General features: G+C 33.1%; 1 protein-coding gene across 2 annotated transcripts in view; it reads left to right on the top strand.

Annotated features, from left to right (window-relative positions):
- The first annotated feature begins 1315 nt into the window (after nt 1-1315).
- Nucleotides 1316-24153, top strand: part of LOC126735142 (bromodomain adjacent to zinc finger domain protein 1A) — a 41302-nt gene continuing 18464 nt past the window's right edge. For both annotated transcript variants that reach the window (XM_050439076.1, XM_050439075.1), the window contains exons 1-6: nt 1316-1673; nt 7905-8255; nt 9129-9720; nt 9774-10071; nt 17465-18113; nt 21517-21758. In XM_050439076.1, the coding sequence (XP_050295033.1) occupies nt 1561-1673; nt 7905-8255; nt 9129-9720; nt 9774-10071; nt 17465-18113; nt 21517-21758 (2245 nt within the window). In that variant the 5' untranslated portion in view covers nt 1316-1560. The remainder of the gene's footprint in view (nt 1674-7904; nt 8256-9128; nt 9721-9773; nt 10072-17464; nt 18114-21516; nt 21759-24153) is intronic.

Here is a 24153-nt window from a genome sequence, read left to right as displayed (position 1 = left end):
ATCGTGAGTTCTGCTATGGCCTACCCAAAATTTAACCCCACGAGCCGCCACTGCCTTAAACCGCTTTAGAGATCGTAAACCGGTTTAGCCTAAATCGATTTAAATAATTGGATGATCCGGTTTTAAACCGCTTTAAGCTACTTTGTAAACACCTGTCACTACTCAACTCTTCAGTGCCATCAACACAAATGTGCAAATGTTTTAAAAAAATATTCAAAACAGATATTTAATCTAACCTTAAGATGTTCATTTTTTTCCAAATAATTTTTTTTATCACTTGTTTAACTGGTCAACTTTTTAAGTAATAAACTAACTAGGCAGCTTAACCATTTTTTTAAAAAAATTCCTAGGTTGGCAATGGTAAACAGTTGTTTAATCTCATGTAAACACTAGCCAAACTAAATTATCTCTAAGTGGTTTAATTGCCCGTATAAACTTGGTAAATGCCAACCCGGAACTACTGAAGAACTGAACTGACAACGATGCCAGTCCGCGGAACGAAGCAAAGATAGCCAAATTTATTGAATAATTTTTTTAAAAAGTCAGATACTTTAGATTTTATCTTATTTCAATATTAACGCGTTTTGTTTAAAGGTGTTCGGCTTGTCGACACATTCACCCCAAAAATCTTGAAGTGCACGGCTACCTTTAACCGTCGAGAGATCGTTTGAGAGCCGCTGAATTTAAATGGCCGTCGCCTTGACGACTTGCGCGCCTTTTTCGATCATCTGGCCTTTGACCGATGGCGCACGCGTCAGTTTAAAGGTCTTAGGCCCGGTTTACATCCTTAATAAAGCGTACACTATAAATACTAACTTAAAGGAAAAGTTTTATTTATTATTAAGTTTTTTATTGTGAAACCAGTTGCAATTTGACTATAGATTCCAGACCTTCTGTCCTGATTTATTTTGGCTTCTATAGTTTAATAAATATGAATATTTACAGTAAATAATATATAAGGTAAGTTTTAATCCATATACATATTGCAAGAAGAAATTAAAGGTTTAAATAAAGTTTCTGGTTTGCGTGAAACAAGTTTCAATTTGATTAGCCTCAGGGGCACTTCTAGTGCAGAGTTACGTTAAAAAAAAACGCCATTTTGCATCCAAAATAACTTATTAGGTCCACAATTTACTTACAATCAAATATATTATATGTATATACAATCAAATAAATACATTTAATATTTATGCAATTAATTCATTCATTATTCTTATCAGTTTTAATTTTACGTATAATTTAAATTACGCGGTCGCGTGAACCGACTTTAACCATCGATCCCTTCGACTTTGACAGTTTTTGACGTTTCGATTGTGTTTGTCGAAGCGAGACGGAGCGACAAGCGAGAGTGAACGGACGGACACACACACTTTTTTTTAACATTTTTTAAAATTGCCAAAACGTTTATAAATTCGGTTTGTTTTATCCTAAATACCGACTCCCCTAATTGTTTTTTTATTTAGTTTTGTCGCGCACATAAAGTTTCCTTTAGGCGGTAATGCGAACCGCATCTCCCCCTGTTGCCCTTTAGCAGTTTCCCTCGCAAACCCGTTAAAAAAGATGCCTCTGTTAAGAAAGCAGCTTTTCGAGAAACAGGAGGCCCCCGTGTTCCTTAGGGACGAGGAGGAAGTTTTCTACTGTGAAATCACCAACGAGATCTTCAGGGAATACCAGTAAGTAACCCCAGTTGCTTTGGTTAAATTTTGTCTAGAATTACACTTACCTTGGGAAACTATAGCAGATCTATAACGGACGACGGTTCATTGCCATTACGTTTTACTATACCACGCTTTCATTTATTAACCCTTCAAACTCAATTTTTACCTTTTAGAAGTAGCTATGTGAGTTAGAGGTTATGATTTTGTTGGTATTTTATGTTGTTTATTACTACTTGTAGTCTTAACTGTAATAGACACTTACAAGAGTCCTTTTAGAACATGTAACTTGGTGACTCTCCATACAAGCTTTACCCAAAGTTTTTATACTTATCCTCCACTAGTTTTTCTACTCTGGGGCCATAATCTAGAGTTACAAGGAGTAAAAAATGTTGTAAGTCATGTATTTTTCTAGTCATTATGCTCAATTAACAAGGAAAAGTGATGTTCAACTTGAAATAATATTAACCAAACTAATAAACCGATGTCTCCAAAATAACACTTTTCCAGAAATACTAAAGTCAGCCAAAGTAATTCCTATTTTTAAAAAGGGGGACCATAACAAACCGGAAAACTATCGGCTGATCTCATTACTACTAATTTTTTCAAAGATTTTTGAGAAGTGCATTGCTACTCAGTTAGTAAGGTTTTTTGAGGAAAATGATTTATTCATGATTTATTCACAACCTGCCAGTTTGGTTTCTGAAAAAACACGAATACAGTTATGGCAATCCTGGACCTTGTTGCTTTTGTCATTGATTCTTTCAACAACTTAAATTTTAGCAGTGTCTTGTTCTGTGACTTGAGCAAGGCATTTGATTGTGTGCCCCATAGTATTCTGTTGCAAAAACTTGCTAAGTATAGTTTTGGTCCTGATAGTATTAGGTTTCTGGCTTTGTATTTGACAGATAGGGGGCAGGTTGTGAGTGTGAATGGGGTGTCATCAGCTCAAAGTAATATTACCATAGGGGTTCCCCAAGGCTCAGTTTTGGGCCGCATCCTTTTTTTTAATCTATATAGATGACTTGCCTTTAATAGAACAGATCGGTAAGTTCACACTTTTTGCTGGTGACACAACTGTAGCATGTGTAGCTGACTCACTGGAGGGTGCGGAGCTGCGTATGGATGCTATACAGGGTCAAGTGCAGGAGTGGTTTAACAGGAACTGCCTACACTTAAACGCAGAAAAAACAAAGAGTCCATTTGGACCGTCTCTACAATGACTGTACCAATCTAGGCGTACTTACCCTACCACCTGTTTATAGATTTGAAAATCTGTTGTGGGTACACAAAAATAAATCACAATATAGAGTGCATGAAGAAGTTCATGGCTAATAAATGTGGAATGTTAACAGACTAGTCCCCATATATCAACGCTTGACTAGGTGTCGGAGTGGTGTGGGGTTTTTGGCTGTTAAGCTACCTGGCAGACTTATAGAACTACCCTTTTTGCAATTTAAATCCCAATTGAGAAATATACTAATTGAAAACTCATTTTATTCAGTAGATGAATTTTTAAACTTTTATTTCGTTTAAACATGGACCTTTATAGTGTATCTGTAGTTAATTTGTAGCATTTTGTAATTATTATTGTGTTACTTGATATTTTTAGTGCAGTATTTATAATCATATACCCCATAACTTTTTACCCCATAACTTTTTCTTGCTCCAAATCACCTTAATATAACTTAGTGGCTTATAATTTGAATTTAAGCTACCACATGCCAAAATTGCTCTATAAATACTCTGTTGGTTTCCCTGTTCTGAAGTCACACACTTAACATCCAAGGACTAAAAAAAATTTATATTTTTTGTCTCTTTCGATGCATTATTCATTACACTTACAAGTGATAAAAACAACTGCTGTTTCTGTTAATGGTTGTACTTCCTAAAACTGAATGATCACAAATGTGTGTTGCTTTACTACTCATTTTGGCTTCGGATCATTTTAACTTAATGAAACTCAATGGGTTATAATTTTAAATTTAAGTCTTAAGTCTCTCCACTATTCCTCCTCTAGGGTCCCTCTTCTAGAATGACACTTTTTAGGGTCCGAGGACTTAACAAAATTTATAGCATCATACTCACATACAATTACTATTATCTTAATAGCTTAATTTCTGCCCTAATTTTCCTACTCTTGACTTACATTTGACTGGTGGAAAAGACAACTAAAGTTTCTATCAAAGGTTCTATTTTTTCAATGAATATTGACAATTAAAAAAAATCATAACTGCTTTTTTGAATCTTGCTAGTCTACCTATTGCCCTAATTGTGGATGATGATTAAACCATTAATGCACAGGCATTAGAGAAAATGGTGATGGGTAAGATGTACCTTTTCCTTTCAAACATTAAATTTAATAGAGAAAAAGAGTTTAATAGAGAAAAAATTTAATAGAGAAAAACAGAAACATCATTTGTCTATTAAATTTAATAGACAAGGACAAATGATGTTTCTGTTAATGGCTCTACTTCCTAAGATGATTTTTATTTTATTTATTTATTTATTAAATGAGCAAAAAGCTCAATTTCTGGGGTACAATTTCATACCAAATCAAAACCATATTTAATTCATACAATATCAATACATGTAATGTGGTTCAATAATTAAAATTAATGTTGTTTCTTTGTGTTGTAATCAGATTTGTTTTAGCAGCAAATTTTAGTTACACCATGTTCCTTTTTACTTATTTAAATTTTGTATTTTAGGTAGTGCTATTAAAAAATCTGATGTTATTTGCTCAGTTGTATAAACAATTTATGCAAATAAAAATATACTGATATCAATACTAGCTTTAAAACTAAACATACATTGAAATCATTCATTATCAACTGTAAGGAGAAAGTCCCCCAGAACAAAAAACGGGAGTATCAGATAGGGTGCTCAAGTGAGAATTTGTTTATTTATCAATGAAGAACTTCAGTTATACATAAAAATACATTAACAAGTCATTAATCTTGTAAGAGGGCTTAAAAACTATATCATAAAGAAAAGTGTAATTGAAAATTCAAAAGGTAAACCTATAGATGCTGGCACCGGTAATGTGGTAACCAGGTGACCCCATGATGCTAGCATTTTCTAAACATGGTCTAACGTAAGAAAATATAGCTGAGACTCCAAAAATTACACCTAACTTTTGCTACTCTATTAATATTATTCCCACTGACACTATATAGACAAAATTAAGAAAATTCCTACTATGAGTAAAAAATGTTACTGAGAACTTTGATACATTCAAATGCAGACCATAATCTGAAGACCGCTTAGACAAATGGTCTAAATCCAACTGAAGGGCTACTTCAATAAAAATTTACAATAGCCTCCTGAACAACAAAATCTTCTACATGTAACAGCTAAATGAATGGGCATTAAATAAACACTTTTACAACAGTTCCCATCATCTTTAAATGTGGCGACCAAACATCTCCATCAAATTACCGACCTACTACATAAATCCCTGTATTTTAAAAAAAATTTCAGGCCCTCTTCAAGGATCAACTGTGACTGACATACATACTTTGAACAGAATGATCTGCTGATAAAGGAGCACTTTGGTTTTAGGAAAGACAAATCTACCACCGGAGCAATAGTTAGCCTTTGTGACTTCATAGTTGAGGGCTTTGAGGAGGGACAGATTGTGGCTTCGACTTTCAGAGATCTCCCCAAGCTTTTCGACTGTGTCACATAATATTCTCTATGAAAAACTAAAATACTGGATGACGTTAGTTTAAGGCTCTTGTTTGGGTACCATTTGGAGCGCAGAGAGATCATAAAAATAAATGGCGAAGGGTCTGAGGAAAGGGTTACACGGCACAGTGTCGTCCAGGTATCAATTTAGGGACCTTTGCTGTTCCTAATCTATGTCAATGATTTTACGAGTGCCCTGTCATCATACAAGATTGTACAATTTGCTGACTATAACTATAATAAAATGACAATTTTCTATAAAATTTAAATGTATAAAAGAAGGAAGAATTGAAATCGCCTGGCATACTGAGACTGCTACTGATTGGTTTCATTTATTTATTTCTCTTCCAATTCACAACAATATAAAACATTTTACAAGAAAAGAAAAACCTAACCTACACTACACATTGCAAAACAATCATAATGACACCTGATAAAAACCTTAAAAATAGATAGGGTACAATTTTGACTTATATTTTCACAGAAATAATTCACAGAACATTGGCTTCCAACAGTCTTAAAAATTCTATTTTATTAATAAAACAATCCAACTGATCCGAGTACTGGTTAGCAAGTTTGCCTGCCCTGGTGACAAAGGAATTATTTCCATAATAGGTTCGGTGGGATGGAATATGGAATGAGGGTGTCTGACAGGTCTGCCTATAAGGAACATGTGGAAATTTTACCGAGTATATCTGGACAGCAATAGAGAATGTCATAGTAGAAGACTGATCGGTCATGATGTTTATGACAGGTTTGGAGAGTATGAATATTAAATATTATGGTTTCATTCAAATATTTTAAATGTTAATTTGAATAAGACCGAAACGATGATGTTCTCCTTAGAAAAAACTAACATTCCAGAAAACCCTGAAAAAATCAAGTTCTTGGGAGTAACTCTGGATGAAATGGGTGCTCTTTGAGAGCCATGTTTACATCATATCAAAAAAACTATGGTCAGCAACATATGTACATTCTTCATAATGTTTCAAAAATCATTGACATGGAAACATTAAAAATTGCATAATATGGACTTTTCCATTCTGTATGCATGTATGGGCTACTGGCGTGGGGACTTTCGACGCACTCCCTCCATATCTTTGGCCTGCAGAGAAGAGCAATTAGGATAATACCTGGAATTAAATACCGCGATGAAGCTAAACCTTTCTTCAAAAGTCTAAAGATCTTGACACTTTCAGCACAATACATCCCTGAAGTTCTCCTGTATTTTTAAAAGAATCTCTCTGGCTATAGGTACCTTAGTTCAAGAGACCCATGATCACAATACTCGTCAATGCCTTAATATGCATTAAGCTCCTACATTTTTTACAAGTTACCATATAATATTAGAAATATTCCTCTAGATTCTTTGAAGTATAAAATTTTTAATATATCATTTATTTAGTCAAAAACTGATATGAGTTATACAACAGGGTTACTTAATATTTACCATATTACATTTTTTAAAAAGAATTAAATAACTAACAAACACTGTACAATTACCACAAATGGTTTATTATATGAAATTTAATGATTTTTACAAGCCCTTTTAAGAAACTTTATAATTTGACCTTAGACCTTTAAAACTTAAGCCCTGATCTATCCATATGCCTAAGTATTTAATGTTTGTTACACATTCTATCAAATGTTGCCCTATTTTTATATTTACCTGTGCTGGTAAGTGTCTGTAAAAACATTCCTTTGCTATTATCATATATTTTGTTTTAGAGATGTTAACCTTTAAATCATTTAAATTACACCACTCATAGATCGATTTTAAAATATTATTTAATTTGACTTGAAGCCCATGTGTGTTTAATGTAGTAAAATAAAATTAAGCATCATCTGCAAAAAGATAAGTTAGTTTAAGATCATTAATATATATTACAAATAACAATAGTCCTAATACATTACCCTGTGGAACGCCCTATTTATTATAGGTTCTGATAAAACATCATTAATTTCTATCTTTTAAATACATAGGTACTAAACCACTTCAAAACAACCCCATCTAATACTACAATTTGTTAAAAATTAAACAATTTCTTATAGAAAAATGCTTTTATTCAATTGAGGAATTCATGAGCGATCAGGTTACAGATCTGGATTTTTAAAGTGTATATTTTCTATTTATGTATAAGCGAATTATTTTAATATTGTGCTCTACAACCTTATTTCTTTCTATGTGTGGTATTAAATCTATTGTAAGTTTTTTATGCAAATATATAAACTGAACTGAAGAGTACTGTCATAAATATTAATGCATACTGGTGCACCCACAGTACTTGTAGAGTACTATTGTAAAAAGTAAAGTACAATTGTGCACTTAACTAATTTAGTCTATAAATTTATAAAGTGGATTTGGAGAATTTATTTATGTTACTAATTAAAAATGTATGTATATATAATTTTTTTTTAGTTCTGGTTATAGTTGTAGAGAAACTGTGTAATATTTCTTGTAAGACTTGATTAACTGAATAAATAAATAACTTTTACACAATCAAGTGATTGATGAACTTTTTGCAATACATCTGACCCACTAATTGACACTATTTCCAGTGACTTTTCCGAACGTATGTTCCTGTGCAACTCCATGGTGTGGACCTGCGCCCTCACAGGAAAATCAAACCTGACCTACGAGGAAGCGGTTCAAAGCGAACAAGACGCCCTACGAAGCCTAAAAGAGTTCACTTCTGACCTGAATTTACCGATTCTCTACCTTTCGACCCTCACCAAACGCACATCGTTCGGCGAAATGGCCGAGGACATTTTCATGTACGTGAAAGACCGCTATTTCGTCGGAGAAAACGTCGAGGGTTGTTTTGCCAATAACAAGTGGAAGGATTGCCATGTTATATCTGTAATTGCTCCCGATGAGACTGTTTATAAGCACGAAATTAAAGAGAATTGGTGAGTTTTAGTTTTAGGGCTTTATCTCATATTGAAAGAAGTCATCTATTTTCTCAAGGAGACCTAGATTCAATAATCTAAAGGGAACTATACAAAGTCTCGGTATCAAAAGTATTTATTAATTCTAACAGTAGGTTATACGTGTTTCGCTCATATTAAGAGCAACATCAGACGTAAAAATTAAAAACAAAGAAACTAAATACAATAACAACCTTAAAGTTATATAAAATTGGCACCTTAAAAATCGACAAATCCCAATTTCAAGCTTAAATAAAATGTATGTCAAATATTATAATAAGTACAAACTCTCTTATCATATTTTCCAAGAAAAGTAGGAATATAATAAAAAACTTTAGATGTTTAATGTACTTTGGAGGTATCTCATATCATCTGGCTAAGTTCTTTAAGCCCCTCGACATATCTGTTACTTTTAAAACTTTAAATTCGTTAAAAAAAATTTGGTAAGACCAGTAGATGAACAAGACCCTCTATCTAAATCTGGGGTTTATAGCTTACAATGCGCCGATTGTCCCGCGATTTATGTAGGCCAGTCAGACAAGAGAATTTCCACTAGAATACAGGAACATGTGAGTCTGGTGACTAAGTTTAGAGACACTGATACTACTGAAACCAAGTTGGCCTTTGCTAGTAGTCCTCGGGCCACAATTTTACTGTTCCTGATAATGCGTCAATCGTGCATGAATGCCAAAAAAGCAGGTTGTTGTTATTGTATTTAGTTTCTTTGTTTTTAATTTTTATGCTCTTAATATGAGCGAAACACTTGTAACCTACTGTTAGAATTAATAAATACTTTTGAGACTGAGACTTTGTGTAGTTCCCTTTAGCTTCATTTCATGTTGGCAACTTTTTTAGCAATAAAAGCCCCTCGGAGCGTTCATTTATACCTTCGGCTAGCTTGTACAAGTATGAAATCGAACATACAGACGCAAACGATGCGGACGTAAGCGAAATGATGATCGTGGACAGCAGCCAAATAAGGAGGAAAAAGCAAAGTTTTTCAAGGGAAAAATGCAAACTCTTTTTAAAACAGAACGTCGAACAAGACTCCAGGGGGATTTTCGTGATAAAAAAGGACGTAATCGAGAAACACAACGTCACGAGCGTCATGTGGGAAACGATCTTCGACGGGCCGCTGCCCGATTTTCAATCCTCCAAGAAGTTCGATAAAGCCTTAAACGGTAAGAAGAAGCACAAGCAGGTCACGATGGCGAAATATTTGGAGAAGAACGGACTGGCCATGAAGAAACCGGAGAACAAAGCGAAAAGTATCGAATTCCTGGAGCAAATGAAGAAGAGAGAGGAAGAGTTTAAGATACAGAAGCAGCTGAACGAAGAGAGAAAGGCGCAAGAAAAATTGAAAAAGAAGGAGGAACACTTGCAACTGACCAAGTACCTTAAGGACTGGTCTAAAGTTAAGGAGGATCTTGAGCTGGAAGATCATGCAGTAAGTCTTACTTACCGTTTCAATTTCATTTGGCTATCACTGATTTATTACAGAAACTTCCGGAACCGATCCCGATAAAAACCAAAGTCCCCGACCAGTATTTCGGCGAGATGCTCATGATCTTGGAGTTTGTGCAGAATTTCCAAAAGATCTTGTGCACCAAGAACTTCTTTCCCGACGGTATTAATTTGGAGATTTTGGAGAGGGCGCTGATGCAAACGGAGGTGGCTGGACCGTTTATCGATCTCGTTCAGATGTTTTTGAGCGCCATTTTTGATTGTCTGGATGAGGAATCGAAGCACTGTAATATCGGGATCGAGACTCTTAAAACGACGGTGGATAGATATACCGGTAAGTTTTGATTCAGTTCAATTATTGAACGATTCAAATTCGTTGTTGGTATTTACAGGGTATGGACTTTCAAAGTCAAAAAAAGCTTTATTATTATAAACTATGGATCTTCTTGACAAAGCTAATATAAATTATTGTAGTTCAAAAGTTATTTTTTTAATGGCCTTGTGTCGAGCACATTTAAGCACAAGTTTCAAGTGGAACAACGGTATTTATGTTATATGATGGCTCTTATCTCACAGCCACCTGTGTCTCAAACAAATAAGAAGAACTCATTGGTTCACTTAATTATCTAAAAACTTATATCTAACTCTCTATAATATAGATATCTGCTTAAATCAATTATTTTACTATCTGTGCCTATATTACTCATCTACTTTATTTATTTTTATATATCTACTACCTAAAAGGAAATAATAGGACATTGACTTTTAAAAATTTTAGACAGGGTCACTCGCTTCTCGCCTTGGAGTCCAAGCAAGGCATTGTTTTAATTTAAGACGATACAGGGAGACTCGGATAGGTAGGAGTTCAAAAGCTGAATTTTACAGAAATAGCACTACTTACAAACTATAAAAGTAGACTTAACACACATACATACATAAGATATAAATAAAAGATATAAAATAACTAGAGAAAAAACAAAACATGAAATTAAAATTTAATGGGGTAAAATATAATATAAGTATATAAACAGTGTGCATAACATATTATCCGACAATTGCAAATAGAATTTACTAAAATGTTCAAAAACTTAAAATAAAGAATAGTAAGAACATTAAAAACTATCCCAATAAAATTCATTTAAACTATAATAGGGTCTACCAGCTAGCAGCTAGCTATAGCTTTAACTCGAATAAATTCGCTAGCGCGCTTAAAAAAACTATATTTCAGAAAAACGCAAAAAACAAGTTAAGTTATTTTTTGCCGCCTTTGAAAATGGTTTAACAATTTTGTGTCAACTCCTCCAAAAGAGTGAAACCTAACCCTACTTAAATTTTTTTAATTGGTGATGCACCTTATTGGAAAGCTCTTTTAAAAAGGAGGTTGACGCTGTACTTTTCTTTTTGAAACAAATTAACCCTTGACTTTAACTTGAAAAACTGCTTAGATGTATGAAAATTAAAAACAAAACGTCCCGACACTAAATGCCTATTTTGTTTATCTTGAGATGATGACTAATGGCTTATAAAATGATCGTACTGCCTCAAAATTATGTGCATACCTTTAAGTGAATACAATAATTCCAATTTTTATTTAATAAGAAACGGCCCAGATATACTTCATACAAAACAAAAAGCGTTGCACGTCATCGTCCGTCTCGCTGCTTACTTGAGAGCGCGGTTGCCGGATTATAATAAATTTAGGTATCTAAATGTTATGATAATAGGAAATTATAAGTTTTATAACTTTTTTTTTGTTTTTTTTTTTAAATTTATATGTTATAACAATTAATATTGTAAGTTATAATTTTGTTTGATTTGAATTTCTGATTATCTGTTTAATTAGCCTAAATTCACCTGATTTCACCTACTACCTGGTAATCAGGTAAAACTTTATTTATTAAATATTGTTAAGTTTTAAATTATTAAAGCATAATAAAAATTAACACCCACCTTAGTTTAAACAATAAACGCTTAATAATTTTGGCTAAATTTTAAGTTTTTTTCTACGGTTTTTTTTTGGGATTTACGGATAGCAGCAGTATTTAAAATTGTACAGTCTGTAACCCTTTTGCTTGACTTTCGTTTTCTAGGTGAACTTAAAGGGTGTTATTATATTGTTTTTTATTTTACAGGAGATTCTACTAACTGTTGCAATATTTAAACGTAAGGCTCCTGCAATACGCTGCAAGAAATAAATAAAATTTTTGTCTAAATATTTATAAATAATAACTCACTTCCCTAACAGCGTTCAGTGAAAGCAATGGGCCCTTATTATCTCGTTCTTTCTCATAATACTGCAACAACGACGCAACTAACTCTTGACACCTGACTATTTAACTGCTTTGGCATTTTGTCGATAACAATAACATAAAACTAAAATACCAAAAGTCAATCAGCCGGTATCAAAATCAATATCCATATCGATTGCGCAACGTCGCATCTATTGCCAACTTACGAACAGCGAATAGCCACGCGGGAATTTAAAATTCAATGTTATCGACCCGTTACAGTTGACTCGTGGGTTGGTATTATCAGGCCGGGTTAATCCCACCCCCTGTGACGTGCAACGCTTTTTATTTTGTACGAAGTTTAAGCAGGTTTTTGTGAAATTAAAGAATGAGTATTATTAGCGAAGAAAACTGCTAGAAGGTAGGTTGCACCTGAAACTGGGCGACACAACTTTGGGATTTTCTAAAAATGCGAAGAGCTTAGGGCTTATCATTGATACTGATTTAAGGTTCAGAGATCAAGTGAATAAGTTACTTCAGGAAAGTTATGTAAAAATGAAAGTTCTCTATGCCAACAGATTTATCTTAGACTTTAATATTAGGAAAAAACTCTGTGAATCTCTGGTTTTGCCAATTTTTTATTATTGTAATATAGTGTACTACCCCTGTTTAGATTTAGTGACAAAAAATAGATTGCAAGTTGTGCAAAATAACTGTTGTCGCTTCATATTTGGTCTGAGGAGATATGATCATGTCTCCGCAGAATTTAAACAATTAAATTGGTTAAATATGTCGGGTATGGTAAAGCATCATTTTGCTACTTTTCTAATGAGGTTGTTAATATCAAATATTCCTGTATATTTGAGGGAAAAGTTAGTATTTCGAACATTTATTCATAACCGTGAACTTCGTTATGGAAATCACTTTACTATGCCACATCATTCAGCACTCTTTCAAAGAGGTTTTGCCTATAATGCAGTATCTTTATATAACTCCTTAGATCCCTATTTAAGAGATATTAGTTTAAACGGCTTTAGGTCTTAGTTTAAAACTTATTTGTTAAATTTACAAAATACTTAGTGTCATTATGAATTATGTTTACTTTTCACTTCTTTTTTGATTTAGAATAGGGATGGTTAAGTGTAAGAGTAGCCTAAGGCTAAACTTCGCCATTTGTATTCTTTAACCTTAATCTTATATGTATATACCTATAAAACATTTAAATCTGTGTAATGTATATGCATGATTAATAAAAGACGATTTATTATTATTATTATTATTATTATTAGAAAAGTGTTCGTAGGTAAATGAAGTACCCAGTATTTATTCGTAAGTATTTATTTACGCCAAAATGCCGTACTTAGCAGAAAGTTTAAAAATCGAAATCTTTCTGATTCTTGGGCTTGAGAAACGCATGCGAACTCAAAATGAAGTTGTGGCGCTACTTCGAGAAACTCATCCTGATTTGTCCCCCCTGAGTCAAAGTACTGTGGGTAAAATTGAGAAGCAACTCAGAACTCATGGACATGTGACAAATGTCCCTAGATAAAAACAAATATTGGTAAGGGGGAATATAAATCTGGATATTCTGGAGTTATGGCTAAGACAGTTTTAACAATTCTAAAGTCGGCAGGAAAAAGAGCTGTATCGCAAATTATAATTCTGCAAAACCATGTTCAAATACTTTTAGACTGGATATTATGTTCAGACGAAGCCACTTTTACTATTATTGTAGTATTACTATGTAGGAAGATGCTGATGCCGTTTTAAAGTTTAGCCAAAATCTTATGTGGTCTTTTCAAATATGCATCGCATCACTTTTCCTTTTAGGTAAACCGGCAAAAATTGTCTTTACTACCATATGTTTCAATCCGATTCTTAGCCGTTTCTGAAATAATCAGCTCTAAAGTTTTTTTTGTAATTTTTGGAATAATTACGTTCTCTGTATTTCTAACTCACGCTGCAGGTATTTCATTGCATCATTGTTTGTTAATACCTATTTTAATTGACTGGTAGTTTTGACAAGCATGGTTGTCAGTTTGATTGATTCTGAGCGTTTCAATTTGAAAAGAGCAAAGTTTCCATTACGTAATGCCTCACACGTTCACCCATAGGGAGTATCCTGACATGATATTCGTGTATGGTTTCTATCATGGTAGCGCATTACGTCCTGTTGATGAATACCGACGTTGTTTTTTTATTATTTCGGCGGTTTCTATTTTGTTCATTATTACCACACAGGCTGATGAGTTCTAATCTAAACACGAGCATCTGGAATTCTTCTATTAGGGTAGCGTCTACGATATTCACAAACTGCTGCTTCCGCATTTTTATTGCAAAACGCGTATTCGTTGAAAAACAACTTTGTTTAGATTATTACCTAAATACAAGCAACTTTAATCACGTATTAAAACAATATTATATAATGTTATAAGAAATGTTATAAAAATATTCGTCTTTTATTATAACATTCAAAAAACTGTCAATAATAAAATGCACAAATACTGACAATATTAATCTTTTGTGTTTTATAGTCTACCCCAAAATGAAAAAAAAAATTAGTTTCAATTGCCTAATAAATTTTTTGTTGTAAACTAAGTGAGGACTCCAGAAATAATTTGTATTTAAAATACATACAATCAATGTACGTTACTTACGTACACTGTTTTTTCAATAAAATTGTGCGAAGATGTTTCTTTATTATCTAACCAAAAGTGCCCAAGTTCATTTAAATATCTAAATTACGTTTGAAAAGATAATCAAATTTAAATATTTTAATTAAAACTTTGACAATCTGTATATTTGTAACGAAGCATTTTTCGAATATCGTTTACATTACAAACTGATATTATTTTGAGGTTTTCAATCTGCCATTTAAGTTTCCGCTTTCGAAACTGGACCACCCTGTTAATATATCTTTGGATTCTGAAAATGTTGTAAGCGGTAATGAAAGTAAATACTACTATAGAAAGTTAATTAAAATGTGTTTTATTTACTTACTATAAGTATACTATAGTTATTACTATAATAATGCATTTGCTTCATTTATATAAAGATTTGTCAGTTTCTCTGCCTCTTAATAATGTTTTTTATCTACTTAAACTTTGGAATGCATTTTGATTTTTCAGGGCAAACTCTGCATTGTGGGGTCAACATGACCCAAAATGAAAAAGTTTATAAAATGGCGAAGAAAACATTTTGAATAATACAAATGCAATAATTTTACGTAATAATATACTATTTATTTAAAAAATAGACGTTAAAGATCCATAACAATTGTTACACATAATAACAGAGTGATCTTTACAAACATGCTTTTTACAAGAGTTCTGAACACATTGATTAGATGTCTTGGTATCCTTCGAACGTGGACAAATATTGCATCGTTTTCTTGCAGTTTTGGAATGATGAAGACGAGGTCTTTTTGAGGTTTAGGGGTCAACTTCACAGCGGGTTATGCTCAGTCTTACGGGGGATGTAATTTGAGGCTTCAGGGCACGTCTTGACATGTGAGCTTTGACCAGATTTTCGCCCATTTCACCAATAAATAATATTCGACCATGCTTTTGATTTCTTAGATAGTTTTGATTTAGTTGATTGGAGATGACCATACCATTTACAGTTGTGATGTTCATCATAAGGTAAAAAGGTAGCATGGGCCATCTTCGCGTCCCTCTTTAAACGGTGTATGTAGCGCAAAGCTTATCCAATGTGTCAATACCTCCTTTCGTCATATTATGAAATAATATCCCTTTAGGTTTATTCTTGTTTTCTGGATCCAGATTTGTTGTAAAATCATGAAATGTGCTCAATAATACAACAGCTTTTCCCTTTTTGGGAACGTATGAAACATGTTGGTAGTTTTTTCTGAATCCTTCCAAAGTTGTTAGAGGAGCACGTCCCTTGTTTGGTAAGAATTCATGTGCTATTTCTATTTTATTCTTCTTGAGCGTTCCCACAAGTGTAATTTTTTTCTGAAGTAGACTTTCTCCCAATGGTGTTGTAAATTGGTTTTGTGAGATTCATAACCACATTATGAGCTACATTTTTTGCTCGGTCATTCCCGTCTTTTTCCCAATATACTTTTCCTCCTAGAAAATAAAACGTTCTGGAGCAATTATTCCAAATACTTTAATGCCATACTTGGCCGGTTTATTTGGTATATATTGGATGAAACTACATCGGCCTCTAAAAGGACACAGAATTTCATCGATGGTGGTTTAATCACTGATAGTATAGGCATTCTCACAATTTTTCACGAATGGATCCCATATTTCTGAAATAGCAGCTAACTTGGTATTTTTCTGTGCCCGTATGCTCTTATTATCGAATTTCAGATTTGCTAGGAGAAAAACAAATCGTCTTTGAGACATAGTTGCATGAAAAATAGGTGGTCCATAAGTAGGATTCCACAAGTCATGAAGTATAGGCGAGCTGATCTGAATACTCGCACGTACAAAACTCCAAACAACGCAAAAATCTCTTCTTTATCAGTAACATGTTCATATGTTTGCATTATTTTTGTTTCCCGTAAATTTTACTTTCAATCTTCATATTTGTGTATTTTATAAGCAACTGTATTATGCCATTATCAAAGAAAAGGGAAAAAGTATCAGCTGGTTTTTTAACATGGCTTTTGGACCTGGTAGGTGAACAACAATATTTTTACTTTTGGTTCTTGAGCTTTTTGGAACTTGTTTAGACCACTTTGTTTCCACTGACAGAGCCTGAATTATTCTCATCGTCTGACTCAGATTGAGTATCGGGCTCTTCTAATTCTGACTCAGAAGAATGATCATCTTGGGTTATTTGCTTTTCGTCACTTTCATCTTCGCTTGACAGGTATTATTGTGTCGACTCCGGTGAATCTTCATAAAAACTATCATCTTTTAAAATCCGTAGTAGCTCAGAATCTGTCAACCCTTTGTTCATTATTTCGATCTAAAAACATAATTATTTTATAAGACTCATCTAAAAAAAATTGCATGCAAAATCATACCTATTGGCTCAGGATTTATGAAAATAAGTTGAAATACTGTATAAACTATCAGGCATACTCACGCACTAGACGGAATTACTAACTGATCGTTTGATCGCATCGCCGTTCGATTCTCAGCACTTGAATGAACCTGCTGCTGATTGTTGCCACATCATTCGAACAAATACTGCATAATGGGGACATAATGACCTCGTTCTAGTATTTTATCTGATAATTTTTTTTTTGCAAAAGTTTAGAAGACTGTAATTTGGGCCACTTATTACATCTATCTAGATAAAAGAATACACGGGAGCATTCTAATAAATAATCATTATTATAGATCTAATTAAAATAAAACAAATTGTGGGATCAATCTGACCCCAATAATGCACTCCGAAGGTTAAAACTACATACATGGTGTTTTAAAAGCAAAAATAAGTTTTTTATTTCCAACTATGTACCAACGTGTTTATGGAATTTTTTTAAATATTTTCCCTTCAAGAAAATTTAAATTTTTACAGATTCTGCAGAGGACATCGTCCAAAAACTAGACGGCGGCCCACCCAACCTCGAACAAGCCACCGTACTAGCAACCATAGCCGCCCACTTTCCACTAAAATTCCAAGGTTTACCCCTTACTCGTCTCCCATTGTTCGCCCTAACAGTATCCGAGGTCCTGCGACTCCATTTACTCGCATCCGGAGCCCGGATCAGAGACTCAGGGTGGCGATGGCGTTACGCCCAACGCGGCGGTTTCACCTGCGAGGACGATCCCGGATTGTACATGCGAGTGAAACACAGTCACATCATAAAATCCCTCGAGGTTTACAACGTGGTCCAACTCCCCCTGGCGGACAAGATCGAGATACTGTCCTGTCTGATGAATCAGATCCTGGGGTACGCGGACGTGCGGGATATCGTGGAAGAAAACTTCGAGGAGGTGCGTACGTTGAAGCAGCAATTGCGTATCGCCCGCATAAGCGAGAAAAAGGCGGAAGCGGATTTTTTGGCGAAGAATCAGGCGCTGAAGAAGGAAATGAGCGGAAATCGGGAGGGTTTGAAGGTCGCGTTGGAGAAGTATAAGGTGGCTTTTGAGAAGAAACAGGCGGTGATACGGGCGAAGATTCAGAAGTTGTCCAAGTCGGTTAACGAGGGACAAGTTGTGCTCGGGTAAGGTATATTTTTTCAAATTCAAAATAATTAGGATAATTACATCTTATGGACAAGTCATATTAATAATTACAAGCTTAAAATATACACTCATAAAGTTTTAATATGGTTCTATAGATTATAGCCAAACAAAAGATAAAAAGCCAAAATAAAACATATACAATAAAACAAAGTAAAACTTACTAATGTGCTAAAAATATGATCATAGTAGATGAAATAAAAGAATAACAATAAACCAAGTTAAAGAGTCGGGGCACCAAATTTGTTAAACTTGAGTGTGAAAAATAATCCGACACTCTATAATTTAAGTGTTGATGTTAAAAAGGATTATTGGGCTGTCGTGGGGTATGAAGCGAATAATTGAAATAGCTATTAATTGAAATATTCTTGAAATGGAATCAATGCGAGTAGTGAAAATTTAAAAAAAAAAATACATTAGACGATCCTCGACAGACCTCATTTTGAACCTATTGACTCGTAAGTCTAAATTTATTTTAAACTAAAAAATGGTGAGTTATTATGGAGACCTTTCTCGTTAACAACTTGGTACAGTCTAACAATATGTAAAGGCTACTGAGTTAATCTTCTTAACTCTGGAAAGTTACTCTGCCAATATTGTATGGTCATTATCATTAAATTTAGGGGATAGTGGGTTGCCATAATTTCTTCATTGCTTTTGCTTTTTGGTTTAAAAGAAAGATGCTTTCTTTATCCCCTTTCAGTATGTCATACAGATTTGTAGGTTTGTTCGATAATGCTTGTGCGATAATAAATATAAATCTTCTAGTTTGCAAAATTATCTAAATAATTCTAAATAATTTATAAGATGCAGTCTAAAAATTTTTTTACCATTATAAATAATAGTATTTTGTGCTAAGGCTAATGAGGGTATTGGTACTATATATAAAAGAGCTGAGCGAGTATTATTTATATTAACTCTATGAATTAACAATGAGAACTTCTTATGCATTAAACAAACAGTTTAAAGAATAAAAATTGTTGGAAGAGTAAGAATTTTTAAACCAAAATTGTCCTTAATACAGTGCCTTGAGGGATAACAGTTTCTGCTACTCTTGACGCACTTATTATAAATATAATTTTAACATAATAGGTTCTTTCACTGGACGACCTTAAGCATAGTGCTTGTCACCTCATAATTGTGAAGAACCTGTAAAAGTTTGCAATGGGACACTCTATCAAATGCCTTTGCCAATTCCAAAATAAACTCTATGACTTTACCTTTATCTAACTTACTAACTTATTTGTAGTAATTTCAGGTGTGCTGCAGTTTTCAGTAAATCCAAATTGATTTTTATACAATATTTAATTCGCTTTAAACACATTAAGTTGTCTGTATTTTAGCCATTTTTCAAGTATTTTTGTTAAATTATTAATAACACTCAGAAGATGATAGTTACTGACTGCTAGAGTACTGACTTAATTTAAATATAAAGGGGCTATTAGAGAAACTTTAACATGTCCTGTTTCAAAATTGTTATTTATTATAGGGTTGAGAGGGTTTCATTAGTGGTTATTTAACACCTTTAGCACCCTTGATGTAATTCTGTCTAAACCTGGGACACAATTATTTTTCAAACTTATATATTTTAATATTTCCTAATTATTAATATTACCAATAACCAAAAACATTGAGGAACGACAATATACATTTCTTTCACTGGAAAAGTATGGATTGCAGTAAACTGGAACTGCAACATTATCTGTTCTTATATTATTTGATTTAGTATTTAGCCTTTTCTTTGACCAATTAATAAATTATTTTCATTGGATGACATTAATAATGAAGAGATCTTTGAAAAAAAGAAAACTAAATATTTAGGAGTCATAATTAATCAACACCTCAAATGGGTAGAACACATAAATCATCTTACTGGAAGAATTAGACATTTGATCCAAAAATTTTACATACTAAGAGAAATAATAACCTTTGTATTCTCATTTATAAGTCCTTAGTAGAATCTCTAATAACCTACTGCATCATAGCATGGGGCAATACCTACAAAAGTACATTGCAGCCTTTGAATGTAGTACAAAATTATGTCTTAAAGGTCATTTATAAAAAAAAATTAAATGCATCACACTGAACTTTTATATAATGAAAATATAAGCAATGTAGAACGTCTGTATATTCAGCATGTGTGTTTATTTGTTCATACTTCTGATATATCTAAAAAAATTACTAGTCATTCACAATTCACCAGAAATAATGCTCTTAATTGCTTGTCCCTTCCATCAAACATGAGAAGCATAAATTTAAAGTTTATAGACTGCTTGGGACCCAAATTCTACAATTTGTTGCCAAGGGAAATTAAAATATTAAAAAAAAAATTAATGAAATGGCCAAAGAATATATCTTTATAAATATAAAAAAGTTCCAATCATGCATATTAAATTGATTTAGGAAAATGGTTTTATGGTAAATATTTTCATATTGTAAACTAACTAATAAAAAAAGTTGCTTGGAGACTGGATTTTATACCAGACCTTCTTGTATATAGCTTAGAACAAGCTAGTGAAGTTTATAGTAAAAAGAATCTATTGTCAATATGAATTTATTTAATAAATGTTGGAAAGTAATTAAATGTGTATTTTTAAGACGACTCTGTGTTATATTTGATTTAAAATATAGATAGTGAGGGTTTCGGCAAGATACTCACGGTTTTGTTGCCAAAATCTAGAACATATAAATGTGTCTTTACCTTTCTATATCTATATCACTATAAACAATATCTATTTATTTACTTATTATTATTTTTTTTATAATATGGGTGTTGTCTAGATTTAAGATCGAGTAGTTGTTTTCTTTTGTAGATATAAAGATGTTTTTTTTAATCACTTGTGAGTGTATAAAATGGAATATTTATACATATTTTTTTGCTGTATCTTACCTAAGTATTTCAATGAAATGTATCTTTAAATATAAAAGCACACACAGGTATTAGGTTACCTAGGTGCTTAGGGTTAAACAAGATATGTTGAATACTTATTGTAATATATTTGATTTGATTTAAAAAATCTGCATTAGGGCTTTTGAGACTTATTCTTGTTGCATTTGATAACAGAATTCATATTAATTTTTTTTCTATTCTATAACAGTTATTTTTTACTATTTTAATTAGTTTTTTTTTGTATAGTCTCTGTAGTTTTCATATTCATGGTTCTTCTCAATAGATGGGTCTTTACCAAGATTTTTTTTCATTTTATCATGTTTCATTGAGGTTATTAAAGCGTTAGTGATCCATGGCTTGTTTTTTTGCATTCTAATTATATTTGAATTAATCAGATACGCATTGCTTAACTCCTCTGTATACTTAAGGCCTTTCCTACATTTAACCCTCTTTACGATATCAATAAAATCAATCTTGAAAAAAATCTGTTGTAGGAGAGACCGAGCATTCAGAACCTACCTAAAAATCGACTCGGTACCGGGCTTATTCGTGATGTGGGACGGCGCAATGGCCGGTACATGTTTGGAAAAAGCGACGATCCAATACCCGGGTGTCAGTGGAGCTAGCAGACCGGACCTTTTGAAGCACATCAAGAATCTTTACGAGAAACCATTGCCCAACGAGAATCATTCGAATGTTTCGGTTAAGACGGAGGGATCTCCCAAAAAAATGAACGGTAATTCACATAACATATAGAGTATATTGTTTAGTAGAAGCCTAGGATGGTATTTAAGAATTTACGTTTGATTGGTAGAGTGGGTTTTGTTCTTTGAATACAGGGTGTTGCAGAACTATGGGATCAAACTTGAAGGGGTTATTCAGTGCAACAGTAGAAAACATTTGAGTATAGGGACATAGGTCCGGGAAATGGTCTCTACAGCCCTAAGACAGTATAAAATTTAAAAGGACGTTAAATTGCCTAAATAGCATTTAATTTTTGCCTTTTGGAAAGGTATTATCGTAATAATTAATCAAAATATCTTTCTCCAACCTGAATACACCGATTTAGACGTCGCACATGATTTCGACGGACTTAACTAAAAATTTGGTATTTGTTTTAAGTGATTCTGTGCTGCTATAATTCGTCTAATTAAGTAATTATTCTATTTCTAGTGGAGTTTCGTAGACCAAATGGCTTTACATTTCCCCACAGGAAAAAAATCTAGCGACGTTAAATCGGGTGATCTAGGAGGCCAAAAAATAGCTCTACTGTTATCGTTTTTAAAGATAACAACACGGTAAATTTTTTAAACATTGACATTGATGTTGACATTTTGAACAATTGTTCCGATGATATCATGTACAAAAGGCAGTAATTAAATGGATTAAATTCTATTTATTAATTCATCGTCTTTCTAAATCTTAACGCGTCTTAGGGCCGTAGTTCCATAGTGACACCTTTCCGGATATGGGTCTCTATACTCAAATGTTTTCTACTGTTGCACTGAACAACCCCTACAAGTTTGATCCCATAGTTCTGAAACACCCAGTATATAGGAGGAGTTCATGGTTGTTTTTAATTTGGAAAATATACAGAGGGTAAAGAATAATTTACTTAATACCAAATAGTTTTATCAACTTAAAAACTAACGGACTTATACTTTTGAAAATTGATTGCTCAGATTGCTTAATTAAAAACATTAGACATCTATTTTAATGTTGAGTTGAGAAAACAGTTTAGAAATATTTTTTTCTCAATAAATCTCAACATCCCTATAACTCAAAAACCAAGAGAGTTACACTTTTGAAAATTGCTACACAAATTGCTTATTTAAAACCATTAGACGCCTATTTCAACGTTTTTTGAAACATATGCAGGGAGTTGAGAAAACATATTTTTTTTTTAAAGCTAATTTTTTTTTAATGAGCAAAATGTCTCCAAATTGTCTAAAACTGAAACATTTTTCTCGGTATTCACTAAATCTTTAAGACATTTTAAAGTCATTTTTTTAGATCTATTTCTTGTATGTTCCCAGATTTTTCAACTATTTTTCATTTTTATTCCAATATTTTAAAAATTATTTCAATATTTAACATTTGGTATTTTATATTTTCAGGCATTTAATAGGGGAAATTTTTTTTCTCTTTTGAGTTTTTCATTTTCCGAAACATTTTGAGAGCAATTTTTTTAGAAAAACTCGAGAACTCCCAACACGTTTTGGACACAGCAATGTCCATCATCAGGGCGACACAGTGCTTAAGTTATAAAAAATTACATTGGTATGTTGGAGTGACAAAAAGAAAAATCCGACACATTCATTAACGAGCGCACCAATCCATCAGTCTTGGGACAAAATAATGGTCATTTAAATCGGGTTAAAATAGCGGAATATAATCTATATATATAAAAGAGTTTGTCCTGACTGACTGACTCATCATCGCAGAGCCCAAAGTACAATAGCTAGAAACGTGAAATTTTGCCAACGGGTTCCTTTTATAATGTAGGCACCGGATAAGAACGGATTTTTCGAAATTCCACCGATAAGGGGTGTTAGCGATAAATGTCGCATAGCGGCATAAAACTGATTAATAAATACGATTGAAAAAGTGCCTCTGTATTATTTATATTTTGGTAGACATAACAAGGCGGGTCCATGCGAGACTGATACCCGAGAGGTGACTGACTCAGTCTTGACGCTCGCTCTGCATCTAACGAATAATTTTTAAGATTATTTGTGTCTTGGTTTTATAATAATTATATTATATTAATCGCGCCCCTTGACCTCAAGAAAAACGGCGTGGCAATTGTGGGTTGCATGTACTATCAATGAGGCGAGGCTTCGGATTTTATTTTTGTGTATTGTGAGTTGCTTTTACTATTATTGGAGGCCTTCTTTGACTTTTCTTTTATTTTCACGCGAGCAACGCCGCGGGCATTAAGCTAGTCATACATAAAAGGGAGCCCTGTATAGACAATTTACGTTCTTAATATCACCAAAATTGGTTGTTGGATACTAGACAATGGATTAATCAATATATAGAATAAACGAGTGACAGACTTATTTCTTTTCATTTTACCTTAACTTTTACCCCAACTTCACTGCAAAGTATGGACTATTTCTTTAATTTTT

This window comes from Anthonomus grandis, chromosome 4 (assembly GCF_022605725.1).
Source record: "Anthonomus grandis grandis chromosome 4, icAntGran1.3, whole genome shotgun sequence".
Taxonomy (NCBI): domain Eukaryota; kingdom Metazoa; phylum Arthropoda; class Insecta; order Coleoptera; family Curculionidae; genus Anthonomus; species Anthonomus grandis.
Note: the sequence above shows the minus strand (reverse complement) of the source record. Positions and strands in the feature narration are given on the sequence as shown.